The following is a 23,813-nucleotide window of genomic DNA, read 5'->3' on the forward strand; positions in this document are numbered from 1 at the left end:
AGCTGTTAACTCTCTAACATGCAGTGTTTAGCTGCCACAGAGGTGAAGGATGGGAGGGTAAAAGGTCTGGAATCAACCCTGGAGGCTGCTCCACTCAGATGAGCAGAGTTTCACAGAGCTCAGTTAAGGCTGACAGATTTATGATGTACTGTGAGTCTCCACATGACAGGCGTAATGTGTTTAGAAAGGCTGGATTTCACAGGCTGACAGAGAAAGTCAAACTAATAGAGATTTTTAAAAAAAAGTAAATTAATCATGTGGCTTCAGACTGACAGCCCTAAACGACAGCAAGAGGTAATGCAAAATTTACTTAAGCAATTAGGCAACCTTTCATATGATTCTTAGAAGATAAATTCATGTTCTAGTTGAGTCACTGTGGATTTTTGTACTACAACACCCCAAAGGGAGATGCAAAAGTTTTTTGGAAGCATTTTTTTCTGGACGCATTTGTATTTTAGTCCGATGCACAACAAAGGTTTAACTGTATGTTCAATTACTGCTGTCCATTACAGAAGCCTCATACTGGAAAATTATTTCAGGAACATAAAAACCATTAGACACAGCAGCTGTCATCTGAGCATCAAACACACAGCAATCATAACTCAACCCATGTGTTCAGACAGCAACTCTCTGAACCTCAAGCAGCTTCTGGGTGTTTTTTACTCACCTTGATCTCCTGTTGTTTTACTGCAATATTAAGTTGTGCATCATGTCAAGAAGGAAAGAGAACTCAAAAATGTTTGCTGTATGGCATGACAGTAGTAACAAATTAGAAAATAGTTGGATATTTTTAATTTATATTGTACAAAATTTTGGAAACAAGACAACATTTTTCCCACAGTGCCCACAGGTGTTATTAATACTGGGATAATGGTGGCTCTCCATGCTATAAATATTTTACTTTTCGAGTTTTAATTTGTTTCCATATTTGCCTCACAGAGCCTGCAGTTCAACCCAGTTCAGCCAGAAAGAACCTAAGTTTCTAGCACAAAAGTCTTGTTCACAGCTGAGTCTTTAATGGCTTCACAGTTTTCACAGAATCTGGTTTGTTTTTGACATTTTCTTTAAATGGCATGCAGCGTCAAAATGTAGGAGTGATTTTAATGAAATATCACCATTTTATTTTTAGGTTTTGGTTGTTTTCTTCAACCGAATGGCTTGTCATAAATGACTGATTCAACAGAAGTCCGAAAACGTTCTAAATTTATACTCACATTTTAAATTTCTTTCCATTCTACATGTCTCCTATTGGCTCTGTGTAAACGCAGCCGGCAGTTCAGCCAAGCTCTGCTGAAAATTCTCACATTTTTTTGTCGTGTGACTTTTGCTTGCAACCGAGACACTAACAGTTTACCAATTGGGCAAAGGAGCGGTGAATTTTTTTGTTTTTCTCAGCCTCTTGGTAATGCAAATAATTCATTTTTGGCAAATTATAAAATAAGACATGTAGAATCAACAGATTCTAATTAAAAAAGGTTAGAGTTGGCTAATTTTCCCGACATGGTTCAACATTGTAACAGTTTCTGCTTTTTAAAAATGGTTTCATTTGGGTGTTTTTTTTTTATAGATAACATGCTTTCCAAACTCTCCAGCCGGTTTTAAGGTTCAGAGGGTTCAAATATTTGAAGAAGTTTCAGAGAAACTGCTGGTGAATGTTCATACACTACATGTGCCTGAATATGTGGTTTGGTGAAATCTTCTTTTAATCGAGTTGTGTTTATATTTAGGTCTGCCACACCAAGTACATGCACCACAGACACACACAATACAACACAACACGACACAACACACAGAGTCCAGGGAGTCTTTTATGGCTGAAGGGCTGTTCACTCTGTCAATAAGATCCAGATGTGAGCTCAGTGGGAGAGGAGGTAAAAATAGAGCGAGAAAGGTGAGACAGACAGAAAGAGAAAGACAAGGACAGGGTCAGTAAGAAAGCAGGAGAAATGGACAGAAACAATGATCTCAGTGGGTGAAGGTGGGAGGCAAATGCAGGCGAGTCGACGGACTGATGGGGGAACAGAAAGCTGTGGAAGAATTTTACTCTCTCCTTCTTCTTCTCTCAAACCGAAACACTAACCCCCCTGATGTCACCGCATTCCTACGGCAACATACACACACACCCGTCCCACACACATGGTTGCCACGGGCGACAAAGAATACACATAGGGCAACCATCATCTTTCCCGAGCTAAAAAAATGTTTAAAAAGTCCACAGCTCCTTGACTGTCTATTCTAAAGAGAGCGTTTGCTGCTTTAAAAAAAACTCTCCCGCTGTCTTTTTTGTCTTTTTTTACTCTGACAAACACATTAAAGCTGCAGGACGGTCGTGTGTGTGTGTGTGTGTGTGTGTGTGTGTGTGTGTGTGTGTGTGTGTGTGTGTGCGTGTGTGTGTGTGTGATGGTCAAAAAATGCCTCCCCCAAACCCACTTCCTGCCCTGCCCTCTCAATGAAGACAATTATGGTTCCTGCAAAAAGGACAACACAGAAGAAATAGCTCCTTAAAAGGCAGGATCCATGTTGTTTTCACCTCTGCACACATTTTTCAAATTAAAATCCAATACCGCATGTTTTTCAAATATAAAGAATATGTTTTTCAAGCCTGCATGGAGGACTGCAGAGCTGAAGCCATTTATAATCTTCATGGTGTTTTGCTTTATTAGAGAGCAGACATTGACACGCTGCTGTATAGATCACAGGTTGGATTTAAAAGGATAATAACACAGTTTTCAACTGAGGTACAATTATGTCTGTTCACATTAGTCTAAATGGCATCTTGCCTTTAATTATATTATTAGACAACTTAACTACAAAAGAACTGATTGATATGTGAGGATGTCAGATGATTGACTGATACAATGAGGCTTGTTTAAGGCTGTTAGCTGAGAAACCTCTGAGCCATGATTTTTCCAGAAAGCCATGAAAAATTGCCATAAAGGTTGTTTAGTTGAGGACAACACAGCTATACAGACTGGTGTAAGTCAGTCGGCAAATAGAGACTCTTAATATGGTGAGGTACCTTAACTTAAGTGCTCTGATAAACCTTTAACATAGCTTCTGTGTTAACAGCAGTATAGCGACAGTGCTTGTTACTAGATAGATTATGATAAAACAACAGTCCCAATCACATGACAACTTACGCTGGAAACATGCCCCTCCCATTTGAATACAGCCAAATTTCCAATAAAGCAGTTCTAATTTGCATATTGTTTTGTTTCTGTTGTCAGACAATGGAACAAGAATGATATAGCAACTGATAAAACTACAAAACTACTTGAGCTGGAGACAAAGCAAGACATTTGAGGACACGATCTTGGGCTTAAGAAAACATAAGCCAATCATCACCATTTTCTGGGTTTTTATTGACCACACAAAGAAACAATCAATCGTGAAGACACTGTACAGATCAATCAACAGTGAAAGTAATAATTTGTCACCTGCAGTCCGACTTGCACGTAAACTCCTCAACTAGAACACCCTTCTCTCAGTGTGCTTTACATCTGCCTTCACAGAGGCATAACCCCAGCTCCTCAGACTGACTACGAACTAAAAACAAATGGAAATTCATTCAGATTATCAGGTTAAATAGAGACTTCTTTAAAATGTAAAGACAATCTCAAACTAGAAAATCACAAAGAGAGCAAAGTCCTCCTCCAAGGCCAATGTCCGATGTAGCATTTTTAAAGGAAGTGATCCATAGTCGCTGCAGAATTTAATGAGTTCTTTCTTTGGCCATGTGCCAACTCTCCACTAAGTTTTATGAAATTCAGCCGAGTAATTTTTGTATACGGTTCCTGACATGCAAACTAATTTAGATTTATGTTTTAAAAAAAAAAAAAAAAAAAAAACATTCTCTATGGAGAATTAACATGGGTTGGAGAAATGGAAAGTGCAGTTAAGTGAGGTAATAGAGAAACATCTTTTTATTTTTTTTAAGTCTGATGGATACAAGAACCTTCAACTCCCTTCAGTTCCAGAGAAATAGTTTTGCAACTTAAGGTCAGATTGTGCGCTATTTTTAGGATCTTGGCATCTTCTTATCATGAACATTTTGTCTGCTCAGCCTTCATTCACAACCTTGTAGCTTCTCAGTCAATGTTGTAGCTGCACTACAATAATGAATGAGACAAAAACAATATGACAGACAAAAAAAAATAGTGCAACAAAATCACAACGACCGCAACAATGAGTGTGTTTAAGGTGTCAGGATTTGTTTCCACTCCAGCTGTGCTCATTAAACTATGGGTTTGGACCCCAAATTTTACTACAGGCATGTTTTTTACGTCCCTACATGGCCAAAACTCTGCTATTTTTATTACCCTGGAGATCAGTCACTGAGATTTAGTTGTAGCCTGACATTTTTTTGGGAAGCTAAGCTTTCCAGTGATGTTTAATGTGAATGGCATCTCTGTGGAACATTGTGTGAACCTTAGATAATTTCTCTCCTCCCTCCACAATAACATTTCAGAACCACACAACCAAAATGCCAACTGGTGAATAAAATGTTTGAAGGGGGGAAAACATTGAGGCCTCATTGAAAATAAGAAGCCTATTGAGGCACGAAGAAGGACTACATTGTTTCAGGAAAAACGGACCCGATTACCCACAACCCCCTGGCTGTCACTGGGTGATGGGAGCTTTGTGTGAACCCTTCAAACATACCTTTGGGGACACACAGACACATTCCTCCAATCTGCAGATAAATGGCAGTCATCATCATTAAACATCATCACTGCCATGGCAATTACTGATTTTATTTTATACTGTATTTGGCTAAATTTCCACTCGGCCGGATGAATGTGAGCGTAAGCCAAAGCACAGCAGGTCAGCACGCACACACACACACACACACACACACACACACACACACACACACACACACACACACACACACACACACACACACACACACACACTCGACCACTAGACTAAAACTTAATAATTCAATGAGGTTGCTAGCAAGGTTTGGCAAGACCAATACCTGGAAAAAAAGTTTGGACAAACACTCCAACCCAGATCAGTTACAAAAGCAGCGACTGCGGCTGGTATCGCTGGAAATGTTTTGATACTGTTGGTTCTGCTTCAAATATTTTAAATTAGCAACCGTACTGGTGCCAAAATTAAGTCCTGACTCATACCAGAGATGATTCCTCTCCCTCATTGTCAGCGGTGACTTTGATGGTTAAACAGGGAGGATTGATTCATTTTGGCTCTGATGCCAGACGTGGTTTTTGTGCATCCAAATTGTCTTTAAATACGCTTGCAATCAGCAAAGGTGATTGCTTCTTATAGCTGCAGCTCCCTGGAACAATGTCTGACCTCTCATCACAGGCTGCACATAAGTCTATGAGTAATGAGCAGTCAAACCACAGTAGCATTCAACTCCTAGAATGTTTTTAACAGCTTTCATGGCCATGACGATTGGAGAAAGGGTAGAGAAAACACATACTGAATTTGTGGAACAGCATTTATTTGATTTCTACCATTCTCTTACGTGATAAATATGAAGTTCATCCAGCACCTGGACAACTTAACTCAGCAAAACGACAAGTGGAGACAACTAGCCTGCTGTCCAAAGATGACAGAATTTGGGTACCAGCACTTCCAAAGGTAAGCAATTAGCACATTACATCAATTTTGTTTAATCAGCACTAAAAATTAAAAAAACAAGAGCCCAACTGATAGATCAGTTCATCGACAATGTCAGCTGATATCTGCTGTCACAGATAAAGGAGCATACATTGTCCAACACCGCTGCTTTGAAAACGTACTTTATATAAACCAGAATACAGAAAGAAAAGCTTGGGGGTAATTTAGCAATCTTGCATAACATAGTTTTTCCAGCAGAGCAGCTTCCACTAAATTATTTACAACTCACCAGCTCTCTCTGCAGCACATGTAGCAGAGCATGTATCACACCTGAGCTGATGGTCACGCAGAGTCAGGTGGCGTCTTTGCCTGACAATTTCACACCAATATCAAAACTCCAAAAATTCCTTGGCAGGTTTTGTTACCTTTGAACACAGTCTGGCTGAATGTTTCCAATCTTTATGGTCAGTAGCTGAACCTCATTATTAACAGACAGAAAGGAACGTAGCATTGATCTATTGGAGAGTATTTCCCAAATGTCAGACTATTCCTTATCTCAGAACCCCCTCTGCTTTATTCTGCACAATCTCCCTTAAACACACAGTGCTAAACTCACAAGACAGACAGATATGGACAAACCATTAAGCCTTTATCACAGTGGTTTTGTGTTTACCACATGCAAACAATACACAGCAACAGCAGAGAAATGTGGGCGACTGACATTGTGACTCATTATGAATTTTAATGGCCACTTATCACTCAAAACAAATTTTCTCAGTCCCTTAAAAACATTTTAGTTTACCTATTCTCTCTCATACACACACATAGATCCCTCCTCAAACCTTTTTTTCCCCATTTAGTTGTACAGGAACCAAATGGTACCTATATCAGTGTTTTCCTATTGGGGGTCATGGCCCCCAAGGAGGTCACAAACTAATTATTTTACTTCACAAACTATCTATATTTTGCTAAAAACTTTGCTTTTATCTCCTTGGACCTCTATAATGATTAATGATTATTAATAAAGTTACGTCTGCAACTCAATTTGCAACTGTGGCTGGAGGTAATCAGCAAACATAGCTCCGCTTGAGGGCCAAAAGTTAAACGAAATACGGAAAGAACTGACCGTTGTGAGACTGACGGATAATTCTATAATTGTATGAGATTGTTGTGGTGAACATTTAGCATTAACTACGAATGTTGTAAATCAACTGTGAGACAGAGGGCAGAGAGAGAGAGACAGACGAGGACAAAAAAAGACTAACTGAGGAGGAGCTACAAGCCTTTGCCTAAAATATTATTTGGCATCAGAGTTGTTGAAGCACGCACACACAGAGGCACACACAGAGAGACACACACGCACACACGCACACACGCACACACGCACACACGCACACACACACACACGCACACACGCACACACACACACACACACTACCCCCATGCTTCTGTTTCCGTCTCTAATTCACACTCTAACACACACGTCCATGCTTTTTTCTCGCCTGAGGCAAGGTCAACATATTTTCAGGCTGACTCACAGCTTTGTGAAAACTCATCTGGGGACTAAGTGTTTTACTTAAGTGCAAAGGTTGGCAGCGGCCAGAAAAATCAAGCGTCTCAGCGATCACCTATGAGGGGGCAGAGAAACAAGTCACCGTTTAGGAGTTTTTGGAATTTGAAAACGGATTAATTAGACTAGAAAACTCCAAAAATAGTCTGGATGTTCAGCGGTAACTGATAAATATATGGTCTTAACAAGAGGAAATGAGGGACTTGTAAACATAGTTATTATATAAATCACAAATACATACACTGCTAGAAACAATAATTAGGGCTGTCCCATGAGCACATGCCTATGAGAGTGAAGAATTATCAAGCTTATTGCCATTTACACTGATTATAAAAATTGAAAAATTCACATGCAAACATATTCAACGTAAAACAACACATATTTACAATAATTCGTTTTAGAATGTCATGTTGACAAAGACCTGAAATACACAACAAAGTAATATATGCATGAAGAGCAGAAGTGACAGACTCACTGGTATTCCAGGTAAATAAGTGAAGGTGTAGTGGAGTCCAGTGACCACAGCTGTGCAAACGCTGAGCCTAGTCCGGTTAAATGCAGTGATCAAAGCCAGTGCATCACACTACCCACAAAACACCCATTTTGCCTGCATGAAAACACCAATTTAGATTTCCCTGGTAATACGCTGCTGTTCGTAAGGTGCTGCTCTTATCTTATGCTGTTCAGGCACAGCAGCAACACCTGACTCAACAGTTTCTACCAAAGTAAACTTATTTACTGCTTCCTGAAATGTAAAATGTTGTACTTTCTGTGGAGCAGAGAAAATTTCCTACCAGACACAAGAAGTTTACTAGAACAAAGGCACAAACTTTAACAAGGCTGGTATGGGTGTATCTTTTTTGTGGATTAACCCTCGGAGGCCAAAGAAGTTTTCCTGTCACATTGTTACTCACTGTGGGCTCATTTTTCACTGCAATATAAAGTCCTGCACCTCTATGGAAACAGCACAACCATGGCTCGAAGAAGACGTGGTTCAAAAGTGCCTTCTGTGCACTATGACAGTATTGTAGTGCACCAAATCATAAAAAAAAGAAAAATGATTGTTGATTTTCTTTGATTATTCATTTTACAAAAAATGAAAAAACCTGGAATGAACATCATTCCAATGAGATCAGAGAAGTGATTTTGATAAAATATTTCAATTTTAGCCTTTGGTTTGGTTGAGTTTTTTTGACATTACAGGGCCATTAGAAGTTGAAAATGAATCTCTCTTTTTATACAGTTTCTGACTGATAAATTATGTAAGTTGGGTGATTTAAAAAAATAAATAAATAACAGCTTTTCAAATCCACCAGTGGGTTTTGGTGTTCAGAGTTTTAAAATTGTTAGAAATAAAAGCTAAAAACTTCACTCATCCCATTTGAAATTAATACTACACAAGAGTCAAATCAAGGAAAATAAAAAAGTCACTATATGAATATTCTGCTTTTGACTGGAGCAGCCTTGTATACAGTATACAGTATGGCTACAGTGACGTCATCCACTGCATGTGGGTGACGTTGTGCACAATGATAAAAAAATCCACAAAAGGCTTAGGAGAGCAACGTCACTGATGAGGTAATATGATGGCAGCAGCACAGACCTAAACTTACGAGACTCATGTAACACCGGATTACGTACACATAGTGTACTGTGTGCAGATACACATGAAACAGCCTTTATGTATAAAATACCATTTTTTAGATAATTTTTAAATTAATAACCAAAAATAACACAAACTACTGTTACATTTTTACATTTTTTGTCACTGAATACTACACTTCTACCACCCTAGCTTACATCAAGTCAAGATAAACTGTGGCTCACTGAAGATTTTGGATCCAACAAGTCTTATACTGAATCATATACTAACACACACACAGAGGACCAACACCACCTGCCTGTGAGACATCTTCGGCCTTAGCTGCTTCAGTCCCTCTTTTCCAGTCATCTTCCTCCTCTCCCTGAGCCTTAATCCGAGATCCCAGCAGCCACTCAGGAACAGCGCTGCGACACTTCCAGCGTCTCCCATTCCCGTTTTCACGAGAGTTTCTGAACTGGCAGCTAGAGCACGATCCAAACCGACGGACTGATGCCATAAGACGGGTAACGAACAGCGGCGAGAGGAAGACGAGGGCAGAAACAGAGACGAGAGGAAGAGTTTTTCTACTGTCATGTTTCTCTGGGTGACGAAAGAGAAGTGAGAGAACAGGAAAGGACGGCCGAGTCAACCCACAGTTAGACTGAGGCCTAGACCCTGTCTATGAGTGTGTGCGCCTGTGTCCGACCACGCTGTGAACTATGCTATGCTACATATTGCATGACTGACACAGTTGTACCATTGTGCGAGTCACTGAGGAAGATGCAACAGGTCTTTAAGAATCAGGCTGAGTTCATGCAGAGATATGTGCATCCACAAGCTAGTGAATGAAAACACGCATAATGACGCAGCCATAGTCTGACCACCGACTGTATGACTGAGTTGTGGCATTTGGCCAGTGTTATTTGATGAATTATTCTTTTGTGGTGATCAAAAACTGCTTTGTGCAATACAGCATTTTTTTTTCATTTCACACAACTGTGCTTACTGTATGCAGAGTTCAGCGAATGCCCTGAATAATGAGCAGTATGCCCATGAGAGTACATCTCACAGTATCCTTGTAATTATCTGTCAAAGTGAGCTTTGATAAGAAAATCATGTTTAATCCTCCAAAGCCCAAACCCACAGGCAGGTTTAAAAGGCATGACATTTATTTAATCCATCAAAATTTGACCATTTATCAGAGCAAGATCATGTAAAAACAGAAAGAATTGCAATATTTTCAGCTTTCTGATGGTTCTTAAACTACTCATCTGTGATATGCCATTCTATTGGAAAAATAAACCAAATTTAAGCTTAAAATCATGATGTTTTATCAAAATCGCTTTATTCTTCATTTTTCATTGAAAAATTTGCCTAAAATTAACTCTTTTCTGTAAAAAATAAAAGAATTCAGCACTTGTCAGTATAACTGAAGAGCCATTAGTGACCCAGCGGTGACCAACAGTCACATGACAAATGTTCAAGAACTTCGATTGAAATGCAGTCAGTGTTTACACAGAGCAGATAGGAATAAAGTATGGAAAAAAGTGTTCTAGTCAAGGTTGTGATGTTTCCATAGACGTGCAGGACTTTTTATTGCAGTGAAAATTAACCTATGGGGAGAAAACTGTGACAGCAGCAAACAACACACCAGAAACTGCTTAGAATCCAGAGAGTTAACAGATATCAACAGTTACTTTCTACATAAGAGACTCTCTGGGAACCTTGAACTGTCCACTCCTCTACCTGTAATGTAACTTGGCTACATTAGATGCTACACCATGTTAGCGCAGGTAAGCAACCATCACATTTAGCTGACTCCACCTCCCAAAGAAGCATCTCTCACTTGGCCATCCCACTGAGTCTAGGCAGCATGTCTCAGAAGTGCAATTATGGGATATTAACAGCTAGTCCTGCATAACAGACCTCAGCTGTTCACTCTATAATGAGCGACAAACCGAGGATTTCCTACTCAATTATCAGAATTTTGCCCCATCAGTAACAAATGTGGCGTCGCAGCTTGAAGAAAAACAGCAGCAAAGACGCTTAAAGTTTATGTGGCGTGCCAGTGAAGAATAACAGTAAAAGAGTTAGTTTCTCTACCTTGAATAAAACAAAGTCGTACCCATCAGACTATTATAGTAAAATGTTAACAGGTAAACTAAAGGATTGCAACCTGCAAGTTGTTATCCGCTGATTTCTGTGCATCTTGAATGGATTTTTGTGGCATGCAAGGAAGTTTTTTTGCATTTCGACAGTAGCTTTTTTCTTTTCTTTTTTGTAGAAATCAATTAGCAGCAGCTGCAGTGTTGACCTTAGGTGATTCTACCGAGGCACATGGCAGGCAGCGGTAAAGCTCCGCGTTGGGTGAATCATCAGCAAACTGAAAACTGGATTTCTCACGTGAGACATGATTGTGGCCACATGGACTGCAGATGTATGACTCAGACAGAAAACTACAGGGAAGAGAACCATATCTGGGAAATACATTTCCACAGATATGCTATAATGCATGTCTAGACCACACTCACAAACAGCCTGAAACAAATGAATCTATTTTCAAAGTGCTGTGGGAACCAGGTGAAACTGGAGTCTGTTATTTATGTCACAGATACACAAATACACACTTGAGAGTGTAGAAATCTGCCTGTACACACAAAAAAAGCTGAAATAGCAACTCTGGTAGAAAGTGCTGTTTCAGAGGAGGCTTTCCTTACATAAGCAAACTGCTCTGTAATTACACTGGGTGGATCCACACCAACTGGGAGAGGGAGAGAGTTAGAAAGAAAAAGCCAGGAGGAGAGCGACTGGGAACAAAGAGGACAAGCAGACAGAAGAAAGACCCAAAGAGCCACTGTTGACAGGTTTGAACTGTCATGAGTTTCCACTGGCAGGCTGCAGTGAATTAAAAAAAATGCACAGGGTATCCTTAAAAGGGAAAGTTAAAGATTTTCAAAGCATATTTCAACTACCTCTAACCGAGGGCAAGGACATCCAGAACTGTTTTCCCACAGACGTTTTCATTTCCTCACTGTGAGAAACCAGATGGACTCTCATGCTGGGATTTGTTTGCAGACACTTTGAGTTTATGTTTTTTTTTCTATTGCTCACAAGCATCTTAAGAAAAGAATTAAAACCTCTATGAGCACTTACAGCGCAGGATAAATATGACCTGCATTTAGTTCAAAATGATGTCAGTGGGGTTTGTTTAATCCCATTTCAAACAAGACTAGATGTTAAAGAGTAATGGTGCCAGAAAAAGTTCAAAAACCTGTTTAAAACTGTGAAAATACCCGCAAATATCTGTAAAACAATTCAGCAGATTTAGATGTAGTAAAGATGTAGTAATGTCATTTTACAGTCAGACGCCATGAAAATACAAATCATTATTTATAAAAATGCAGATATTTGAAGTTGATGTTACCAGGAAAATTAATACTTTTTTCTTTGATTTCATTGGATTCACTAATTTAACCAAATTGGGGAAATTTGTCACATAACAAATGAAAAAATATTTACCATTGTACAGTCATGAACATGCAGAATTTTTCTTTCAAATGACAACATATCGGTAAAATAATGATAGTTTTGCTAAAAGTAAAAACACAGATTTTTAAATGTGGATATTCAATATAGTTCGGCTGGTAAATTGTTCAAAAACTACAGTTTAAAACTGTTTTTAAAGAGTTATAGTGCAGCTACAGGCATATGTAGGAGCGGTATCACTGTTTTTACATGATAATAAAGTCCATAAGAGTGCTTCCCAAAGAACTACTCCTGTAAAAGAAAAATGTGCAATTCTAAAGCAAATACTAAAAATGAACAAACATATCTATCATTAGTTTTAGTCTAGATTTAGTGACTAGAAGTAGGGTTCTCTTTACTTCCAAAATTCTCTGAACTCAACTACATCCTGCAGGAAGAGAAACCATACCAACCATTAAGGAGCTATCTACATAAAATACTTGTTGATGTACTCAGTGACTAAGATCCGCCCTGAATAAATGCCATCACATTTCCAACACAGTCACATCCCCCTTGTGTCAATCTCCCTCTACAGCGATCCATCCTTTTCAGTGCAAGCTTTTAGGTTCAGTTTTAACCTCCACCCACACAAGTCAAATGTCTCCCATCAGAGGCTGCCTATGTGTCATTGACGCCACAGTCATCCTGAGCGAGGCCTTTTGATCGTCTGATTCATCCCACCTCTCGCTTCTCATCTGCCGAGTCTTTGGGACACTCAGCAAGAACAGACCAGATCCTCATCTTTTCATCTCTTCATTACCCTTTAGCTCTCTCAGCATCCCTCACTTTGCAGACTTCACTAAACCTCTGTTGACCTTCACATGTTAAAAACCAGCCTTGCACCCACACGATATCCTCTCTGTGTTTATGTAATGTGTCCTTTTACTTCACTTTTAAGTCTGCTTTCAAAAGAAAGTTGCTTATTGGATAAGCTCCTTCCTCTCCATTGATCACAGTATAAAAGGTTATTTCACAGTAGTGTTTCTGATTGCATCATAGAGCAATGCAGTTCCTGTGCAGGAACTTGTTTAGATCATCACAAATTAAAGGGCATTTTTTTCCAATAATATTCAGAAGAAAAGGCTCATATAAATCAATCAGAATAGAGTGGTGCACACTGAAAGAGATATTAAGAAATACTGCACTGATGAGATGAAACTTTGTTACTTGCAGTAGAAACTCTTTTTGTACACATTATGCATTTATAATATTTAACTTTTTTGCACATTTTTATGCATTTATAGACAACAGAAAACAACCAATTAATCCACAGCCACATGTGGCCACCAGCAGTGACTGCACTCATCTTTGTGAGCAGAAACTTGTGCGTATTTTACCCTTTTGGCTATGCTAAATATCAGCGTGATTACAATGTCTCACTGCTATTGACAGCCAATGGAAAAACCCTGCAGCAATATCACTCAGTTTAAATTATCAAGATCAGTACCGCAGCAGCTTTTGATTATTAAAGTCATCTGTGATTCAGTTAAATTGGCCTTTAAAGCAGCCACGATTTGTGATAATATGGTGTCTATTTTCCCTATGGTGTGTTTCTAACAACATCTGCAACGAACCTTTGGAGTCAAAAATGAAAATTGGCCACATTGTGGTTGTATTAGTTGTGAAATCTATCACTTACCAACTGAAATCTATTAGTCAATCAACACCTTGACATCTTTACCTTTTCCTTTACACCACGACTACATCTGGGAAGAAGGAGCAAGGCTTGAGACTAAAAGATCAGACAGAGGGAAAGTATTTGAATCGGTGTGGGTGGCCTGATAAAACAAAGTCAGTCATAAATCTAAAGTTATAAACACTGTGCTTTTAGACCTAATCCATGAAGAGCAGAGCACAAGCCCAGTTTTCTGCCTCTTTGCTCCTCTTGGACTATATCCTTTCCTCCCTCTTTCTTCCATTAGTACTGGCCTCATCAATGGGAACAGAATGGACAACGGGGTTTTAAAAAATGGCTGCATGTGACACAAAGTGGCCCTTATCGGAAATTTGCCAAATTATAAGCACCAAAAATTAGCATTCAGTGGTTGTACCAAATTCCTCAGAGAAAACTCTTTATATTGCTGCAAAGTACTGCAACCTAAATGATGCCATATTAGCATAAAGGCCACTAATGCAAGGCACACATGGACCTTCAGCTCTTTTGGGAAGTTCAAGTCTGTTATGCAACATCAGGAGAAGGGAAGATGGCTCACATTCCTGCTGCCTGCTAAAGTGCAAGATACTTGAGCGCTAAGGGAAACACGCATACGAATTCAAGAGGAATCATCCATCACACAGAGTAAAAAACAATGTCTACCTTATTTGACTTTCAACAAGCGACAGACTGTTGTTTTCAGGTAGTACTATTTGCCAGAGTCTTTCTGTTCCGCTGCTGTGGAGGAAGAGCTGTTCTGTCCCTGACAAGTGTTTATTTTACATAACAGAGCAAACTTTGGGTACCTGTTTCACACATTTAATGGACTACTTGACAAAACAGTTCAAAAAAGATAATTACAGCCAGTTCTCCTTTCTTTTTGAGGTGTTATGTTCCGGATTGGGAGCTAAAAATGAAAAGCCTGTCCCCACACAAGCTATATTTAATAAATGTTCCTCAGAATTGTTTTAAAATGTCTTGCATCAGAGTTTTAACATATAAATGAATATTAACAAGCATTGTTTCCTCATTTTGTTACAATTTGAGGAAGAAAACATTTGGGAACACATCAAATTCACTTATAATATCCACTGTTAAAGTTGCAGGACTTTGTTCCAGTGAACCATAAAAGGTAATGAAAAGTAAAGACAATACTGACCTATATATTTTAAACATTTCTGTACATTTGACCCACCTCTGGTCCAACTATAGACCAGCCTTTGCCTTTACCATCTGCTTCCATTACTGCTCATTCCCTCCCTCCCCCTGCTCCATCCCTGTTTCATTCTTCAGCTCTCTCTCAGTTCTATTTTGATCCGGCAACTTTTTTTTAGCCTCCAAGTTTCCTTCCAACCCGTTCCTTTCTTTCTTTCTTTCCTTCTCTCTACCTGACATTTGGCTCGGCTGCCTGCCTTACACCAAGACAAGCGTTATGACCTCACCTCACTGCAATGTTCCAGAGACACATAGGGGAGACAGCAAAGAGAAAAATAAGATAATATGAGGAGGAATGTTGCAGAATTAGTATAAAACAGACAAATGGGGAGGGGATCAGAGTATGTAGTGAAAATGCAACATAGTGATTCAGGATTTCAGACATGCAAATAACAGACTATGATAGGCAAATCATCTGGATGAGGAAAAGTGATGAGAAGGAGAACAGAAAAGAGAAACTGAGAAAAAAAAATGAAACTAAGGTGAAATTAACGGGAGATTTTCATTGTAAAAAATTGCTCTGTTGGTGAAATGAGCCATACTCCATGCCTCCAGAAAAGAGGAAAAAAAGCTCCTTCTCCTCCTCTCTACCACTGTCTTTCTTCCTTTTTTTAATCCCTTCTTTACTTTCAGAACTTGTCTGTGATCCATTTAGCTTGGCACAGTCCTTATTACATTCAGTCCAAATCACACAGGCAGTCACAAAGCAGCAGAGCTGCAGGGCACTGCTCTAAACGCAGTGTGCTGGCAAAAGTCTGGCTTCCAAATGTTACAACAAAGCACCGATCTATGCCAGGCAAACAACATGCACAGACTCTCACACACACACACACACACACAAAGAAAGAGGAAACCAGTTTACAAAAACACACACACACACACACACAAGCAGGTCACAAATGTGCAACAAAACGACATGCACGGACACACGCCAGCCGGTAGCGCTGGATGTCATCAAACCCTCCAGTTACCACAACAACTTCCTATTTCACTAAACCCATTTCCTACTTGGTGAGGTCACTCGGCAGCTACTGCTCGTTGCTACGGCAACAGATGGACAATGAGGAGGGAATACGACAGTCAACAACTAATGAGGAGCAGAGTAATAGATGTAAATAAATCAGAGAGCAGCAGGCAGCTTTGTGAGAGAAGTCAAAGTCAAGAAGCAAAAGCCGAAACCAGTTGTTTGTTTTCAGCAAATACAAACAATAAGGTTTGGATTACTGAAACATACACTGTGACAAATCACAAGTAACCACAGGGACCATTTGGTTTCCCTACAGAACACAGCGAGTGCATGGCTGCTGATTAGTCTCTGCAACAGCAAAGCGGTCATGATGTAATGAAACCAAAGCCCTGGATGTTGTGTCTGCAGCCTTCTGTCATGAGTTTAGATGGATGTTAATCCCTGCGTTGTTTTACTTTCTCCGTGCCTCAGAGTCACATCCATGACTGTATAATAACTTCAGGCACAGACATCCAGGACAAACAGTGTGTGTGTGGACTAGAGAGTGTTATAAGAGTAGCAGTGTATGGCAACGAGAGACACGGTTCACTGAAAGAAGGATTGTGTATATAATGCATAGAAGCACACAGTAGCTGTTGTTAACAAATTTTACACAATAAAGTCGGGCTTCTGATATCCTATAGGTGTAGATACAGTCAAATAAGAGAACTACTGGACCAACTCAAATTAATTGCTTTAACTGATGACACACAATTGAGCTAAGTTATTCTAAATTAACTTAAGTAACTTTAATGTCACTGGTTTTAGTGAGGATTTAGTTCAATTATTTGATTCCTCTTAAAATCAATAGCTTTTTTGCTGCAATTCCAACTTAACTATTTGTTAAACCCAAGTGTAAAACGCAAAACATGATTTACTCGATTGTCCTACTTGAAGAAAACAGTGGTTGAGCCATAGCACAAAAAATGATACTGCATGCACAATGCTAAAAGAGGAAAACTTATTTTTGCACTTTCACCAAAATTAGAATACCATCTTAAAGCGCAATGTTCTGTACAGTTATCCTGGCATTGTCACGGCCCTCTCAGACAACCTTTGTATTACAGTGATAGCACAAGATAGAAAATAACCTCCCTGTGTTTGAACACTAGTGAGTAAATTTTACATCAGCTCACACACACACACACACACACACACATACTGTCTGTGTCTGCATGACTGTTTATTGTATATCAACTCTATGAATCTGTAATTTTGCCAGAGAAACAATCGATACAGGATGAAACAAATAAATGAAAACACACATACACACACGCACACACACACACACACAGATACACAGAGTGGGCCTTGGTCCACTCCTTAATGCCCTTTGTCTGCGGTTTGTTTAATCAAACCAATAACATCCTCTGATGTTTGTTTAACACTGCTCAGCCTTTAATGGCTGCTGTATTGCAGCTCTGTTCACAAATGCACTCTGAAACTAACCATATGAGTCCTGAATCACAGCACCGCAGGAGAGCACAGATCCATGCATTCAATGGATGCTGTTGCAAAACCATAAGCAAATTGCACAGGACTACATGATGCACTGCCATTACAACTATTGTTCAATACTGCACAAAAAATCCAGCTTCACCCACAACTGACATATTTAAGAAAACAAGTCTCACAAGCCTCCTCTTTCTTCACAACATATGAATTCAAATTGTGTGTATTACTGGGTGTGGTGTTTGTACTGTAATAGCTTTTTTTCTGTAGTAGCAGACAAAGACACGAGTTTTGTAAAACAATCTGAAGCTGAGCTCAAAGACGTCATGCAACAGGAGAGAGAAACTAAATGTGAACTCACCACTCTGGGCTTGGTCCTCTGTGGAGCAGGTATGGATGCAGTGTCCTCTGCGCCCTTCTTCTGAGGTCCAGCTTCTGTAACTCCACTGGTGCTGGTCTCGCCGGGCCCTTCTGCACCTTGAGCTCCATCCCTGGCCACTGGAAGAGGCCCTGGGCCCTCAGTGTCTCTCTCAGAGGAGCTCAGTTCAAGAATATACTTCTGTGTCACATCCTCCAGAGATGGAGCCTCGTCTCCTGAAGGCCTAGGAGGTTCTGCAGTCGATCGGCAGTCTGCTTCCTTCAGGGGCTGGAGATGTGAAGGAGGGGATATGGGGATGAAGGTTGTGGGTTCACTGGCATGGCGAACATGCTTGGGGATGGTTTTGGCCTTGGATTGCAGACGTGGAGGAGGAAGAGGAGAAGTGAGCTTGGTTTGATTGCTACTGTCCTCCTGTCCCTCTAAACCCAGCTCTGGTGGCTCAAATGGGTCCTCATGGGGGAAAAACGCTAACCTGTTTGGACGCTTTCTGGTGGGCCGACGAATCATTCTCGGAGACAGAACCTCGGCTAGCCTGAGGTCAAAGTTAAATTTCTGCACCTCCTCCTCTTCACCTTGGTCTATCACATCATCATCCTCATCGTCGTGGATATCAGAGGGACTGGTGCAATCTGACTGGGAGCGAGACATCTTGACTTTATTGCTGCGGTTTGGATGGTGATGCAGCTGTGGCGGCAGTGTGTGTGCAGGCTTAGTCTCCGGCTCCCACAGTTCCTCTCTCTGCTCACTCAGGATTGGCTCGCTGCTGGAAGGTGGAATCTGTCCGGGCTGATCGAGCTCACTGATTGGTTGGGTGCTGCCCGTCTGACCTTTGAGCTGAGAGTCATTCTGGGACAGCAAAGGGGCATCGCTACGGCGACTGGGGTCACTGAATGACTTCTTCTTGGGGGCTTTTCCATTGCCGTGGTCATCTGTCATCAGTCTGTCCATTGCACCTGGCTCAGCTACGATGTTCCTGATCACCCCACTGTAGTCACGAATGGCATCATCCCGGAGGCCACCATCACTGCAGACTGACAAGTCACTGGCTATGCTGCCCTTGTCTTCTGACAACGTGGCCCCAGTGGAGGCCTCAGGAGCACCTCCCCCTCCTCCTTTGACAGATAGCGATCCTAACAGGTTGCTGTCTACAGAAGAAAAATTGTTCCCCTCTTCTGTCACAGAGCAGCGTCTCTGAGGCATGGGGTCACTGAGAGAGCGGTAGACTGTGGACTCCCCATTTCCTACAGCTGCTATTGTTGACTCGACATGACTGCCATTACTGGAATCAGAGCCTGTGTTATTGTTACCAGAAGGAGAGAACTTGCGCCTTCGACGGAGAGCACTTGGGGTTGCAGGGGCTTCGAACCCTCCTCCTCCCCCTCCTGCAGTAGCTGCTGACCCCTGTGACACGGCACTGTTGGTGTGGATCCCCTCACTGGCACTGTTATTGTTGTTGATACCAGTGGTGGTGCTCAGCTCCATGATAAGGCTGTCACTCTCCATACGGGCAGGAAGAGGCGAGGAGCGAGATACACTGACTTCATTCAGACGATTTGTACAACTCAAGCTGTTCTCTGTCATCTTTTCTCCCTCCTGCTTGAACCCTTCCACCTCATGGAGAGCCGACTGCTTCCATACAGTGACAGGCTGCCCGAGAACATCCCTGACTATTCTTGACCCTAAGTTAACCCCTGCTGAGCCCAGGAATAACCTCTCGGAGAGGTCACTGGGGCCTGTCTCTGGCTCTGTCACAATCCCTTCATCTGTTAAACTCGACTCGTGGCCTGAAAGTTCATCCACAGAGCGGTCGTAGAACATGCTTTCCTCCGAGTCCCCCTTCAGTAAGGCTCTCTCCAGCTCTCTGCTTTGTCTCTTTGACTTCTCCCAGTACTCTGTGCCCCTGCTGCTAAGCTTCGCCGACTGCACACTTTGTCCATCCCTCTCACTCCTCTCCCTCTCCCTGTTCTCTCTCTCCCTCGTATGTTTATCCGTGTCTTTTGTGTTCTCGAACTCAGCCGCTTGATCTGCCAATGCCTCATCCTTAGCGCTCCCTTCTGCTTTCTCCTTCTCCTCATTTGTTTCCTTTACCAGTAAACACTCAGTCCCTAAATCATCATCAGTTCTCCTCACATCTACATCATCATCATCTTCCCTCGTGCTCATCTGGCAGATATCCCGAATGACCTGCCTGGCTTCCTGCACATACCTCTCCTGCAGTGGAGTTGGCATCACTTCGTCATCATCATCAAACCCATAATCCCTCATTCTCTGTCCTCTTCCGACCCTAAAATCCCCGCCATCACTTTCTACTTCCCTGTCTGATAACACCACCCTCCCTCCACTTCTTTCTTCATCCACGTCAAGCTGCTGCTCAGAGGAGCTTCTCTTTGTGGTGCCACCTGTCAAGTAGCACCTCACGGTTGTTGTAGGTTTATCTGAATAAGTGAAGGATTTTGCACGCCGTAGGGTGGCAGTCAGGTCTTTCAGTGAAGGGCGACGGCCAGAAGATAGCAGGGTCCCGCCATGAACCCCTGAGCCCATCCTGTACACCGATGACCCCTCCACAACCCCAGACCTGTCCCCTCCACTTGTTTTCCGCACCTTGAGCTCAGACAGGTCAGATTTCAGAAAGCTTAAGAGTGTCATGGTTTCTGAGGTAATATCAGGGTTGGACATGGATATTGGGCTTTTATCCTTATCATTTACTCTGCCTCCTCCTGTTGTTTTCCTTCCTACTATGGTCTCACCACCTCTAACCCCTGCAGATACCCCACTTTTGCTGGAAAGCACAGACGGTAAGGGGGTTACTGTTGGCACAATCTTGGGGCGCACACGTACTGGGGTACGGGAGAAGTTATCCCCATGACCAAAGCTTGGGGAGCGGTACATGGTGAAATTTCCATGATAGGTTTTACTCAGCACGGACGAGGACGCGGCTCTACTAGTGCTGCCTCCTGGTCCACCCGTATTTAAAAACACATTTGCTGTACGGTTGGCAGAGGTAGACTGGTCTTCCTCTTTCAGCGTCTCAGTGCTCGAGTACCGGCTGCTGCAACGAGAATCACCAGGACTGGAAACAAACGGGGGTATGTTGACCTTTGACACTCGTGACACACCAGGAAGTGTCGTAGAGGTCACGGGTGAGGAGATGCGCTCCCATTGCTGCACCCTGGCTCTGTTACTGTGACTGCTGGATTCTCTTGCCGAGTGGCTCCGAGATACAGTCCCTCCATATTCTCCTCCTGTGTTTTGCTGGCGGTACCTCTCTAAGTGCTCCATTGTCAAGGCCGTGTCACTGTCACTGTCTTCTGATTCGCCATCATGATCATTGTAATCATCACGGCCTGTTGCTACAGCAACCCCGCTGACCTTCTTCTTCTTTCTCAGCGAGCGGCGGCGCACTGCTTCTCGGCAGTGGAGGCCTAAAGAACCAGGACTGTCCTCCTCACTGCCTGAAGACCTGCCAATGCCCTTAGCACCCCACCAGCCATTTTTACTGCGGGATAAATAGCTGCCTCCTCTCTCTGTGGCACCCCTCTCTCCTCCTCCGCTGGAGATGGAAGGACAAGGGCCGGAGGGAACACTCCAACTGCCTCCTTTTCTTCTCCTAATGTGCTCCTCCTCTTCGTCTCCAGAGCTAAACCTCCAGCGAGAGCTGAGGGGAGAAACAACTCTTGCTGGGGCTCTGACCTCAGCAGAGGGAGCTACAGTAGAGGAGGAGGTAATGGCTTTATCTGGAGCTGGAGCAGAGGAGGGGGAGGAGGAGGTGGGGGCTGGTGCTCTAGAGGAGCTATGTGAGGAATGTAAACTATCCCTGGGCAGCCCGACCCCCTGCCTATCCCTTCTCTCCCTCACTGTCGGCTGCTGAAGAGAGGAGGAGCAGGAGGAGGTGTCTAAGCTCAACGATCCACTCCAAGACAAAGTAGCAGGGGGTTGAAGGTCAGGGTTGGGGTCAGATGTCAATCCTGTCGTCCTGGGGGTCTTACGGGCTGCCTCTGCTTCAGTGCTGGGACTATGAGATCTGTATGGAGATGAGTTAATCCGACGGTAGTGGCTACCTCCAATGTGGCTACAACTGCTACTGCTGCTTTGAGAAGTATTTCTGCCAGACGCTTTGTTATTTTGACTGGGTGTCTCTATTCCTGCCTCCTCATCATTTGAGTACTGATGGTGGCCAGCTTTGAAATTAAAGTCCATACCATAGCAAAAAGTGTCTTTAGTTTCTCTGCTTTGTGCTCCAATTAAGGTACTGGCTTCATTAGCAGAGCTGCAAGGTGACAGTTTGCCACTTTTGTCAGAGAGAACAGCACTCTCACTGAGGCCGAGCTCATGTAAATGGCCTCTGCCAGCTGCTTTTAAATGCTCAGAAGCGTCAGTAGCTTTGCTTTGTCTCTCATCAAAAAGCTGCCTAATTTTGGTAACACTGGGCCACTTGTCAGAGTGCAGGGGAATAAAGTCACTGTGATGTGTGGACAGATAACTTCTGTGAGATTTACAGGGTGGAGGAAACCCTCTACTACTGACTTCTTCTTCTTCATCTGTGGTCAAAGTCTTTCTGAGATCAGAGGGACGTGCATAGATCTGTGAATAATCTCTCTTACCAGAGCTGCTGCTGCTGTCGGTGGACAAACTTGTGAGAATCCTCCTCTCACTTTTCCTCTCTGAGTCGGAGCCTGACACAGAGTCGGTGCCAGAGTGAAACTTGTGCACTTTATTCTCTGAAACAGTCTCTGCGGTTGTAGTATCACTATCCTGGAAATATCCGCCACTTTTGTCCTCGTGAAAAACTTTACAAGACGGAGACCCGTCTCTCCTGGAGCTCCGTGCCCGGGGAAGAGTGCTGCTGCCCCGTGTCACCGCCGCACAGTCTCCCGGTGAGGCTCCGTGCGTCCTGGCGGAGCCACTGCTGCTGAACTTCTCAGTAAGCTGGCGGATGGATGGAGAAATGGAGGAGAGGAGAGCGGAGGAGCCTCTCTTTAGGTCTGCGGTTGGGAGGCCGGCGGCGGTGGCAGAGATTTTGGAAACTTTTCTTGACACACTGACATTACGCGTCGCCAAAGGCTGTTCTGCTTTGCTGGGCTCCGGGGGAAGGGCGACGCCAACCGCCTCCAAATCCTCTGATTTGTGTTGCTGGTCTTCACTCCAGGACCCCAACTTTTTGAAAGAGACGCTGCGATACACAGACGCATTCTTCCTCTCTCTTTCTGCCATTGTTCATGTCTTTCTTTGTTACGGTTCACGCACACATTTTAACTCCACGGATATTAAACATCCAGGCAGCCTTTTGAGTTGTGATCCATTTTTCCACACCGCAGCCAAAACCGCGAGAAACCCCCAACAAACAATCCAGTCTTTAAAAAAAAAAAAACTTAATTCATGGCAAAGCTTCAAACTTCTCTGTTGTTAGGTGGGTGTTACGTTGAGAAAGTAGGTGAGCGTTGGCTTCTTAATAAAACTTACATGTTGTCGATCAACGAAACCGCATCCGTGCAAGGAAGGAAAAGTTTTTTTGGCCCAAAACTTTCCCCACACTCCTCACAAACACAACTTCTCCATTGTTATCCCCCTACTGTTTGTAAACTTCAGCCCATCGCCAGGTTTGCACGCCTGCACGGGGCCCAGCGCATCACTCAACTGTTAATTCCCCCAATCTGTTTGTGGATTCCTTATTTTGGCATGATATGGTTTTCCGTGACTTATGTTGTTTTTTTGCATGTTAATGCCTGAGATAGGGCAGAGAGGGTGGGCGGGACTAGGGGTATAGGGGCTGTCATAGCCCCCTCGGGGATTGAGAGGAAAAGCTTTTTCTTTTTTGATAGCAGAAGGCAGATACTGAGGACT

General features: G+C 42.5%; 1 protein-coding gene across 1 annotated transcript in view; it reads right to left on the bottom strand.

The window, feature by feature from the left end:
• The window catches only part of LOC111580968 (rho guanine nucleotide exchange factor 17), a 79,678-nt gene extending 55,994 nt beyond the window's left edge, over positions 1–23,684 (bottom strand). The window contains exon 1 of the mRNA XM_023288927.3: positions 17,955–23,684. Within this exon, the coding sequence (XP_023144695.2) occupies positions 17,955–23,183 (5,229 nt within the window). The 5' untranslated portion in view covers positions 23,184–23,684. The remainder of the gene's footprint in view (positions 1–17,954) is intronic.
• Between the last annotated feature and the right edge of the window lie 129 nt (positions 23,685–23,813).

This window comes from Amphiprion ocellaris, chromosome 7 (genome assembly GCF_022539595.1).
Source record: "Amphiprion ocellaris isolate individual 3 ecotype Okinawa chromosome 7, ASM2253959v1, whole genome shotgun sequence".
NCBI lineage: Eukaryota > Metazoa > Chordata > Actinopteri > Pomacentridae > Amphiprion > Amphiprion ocellaris.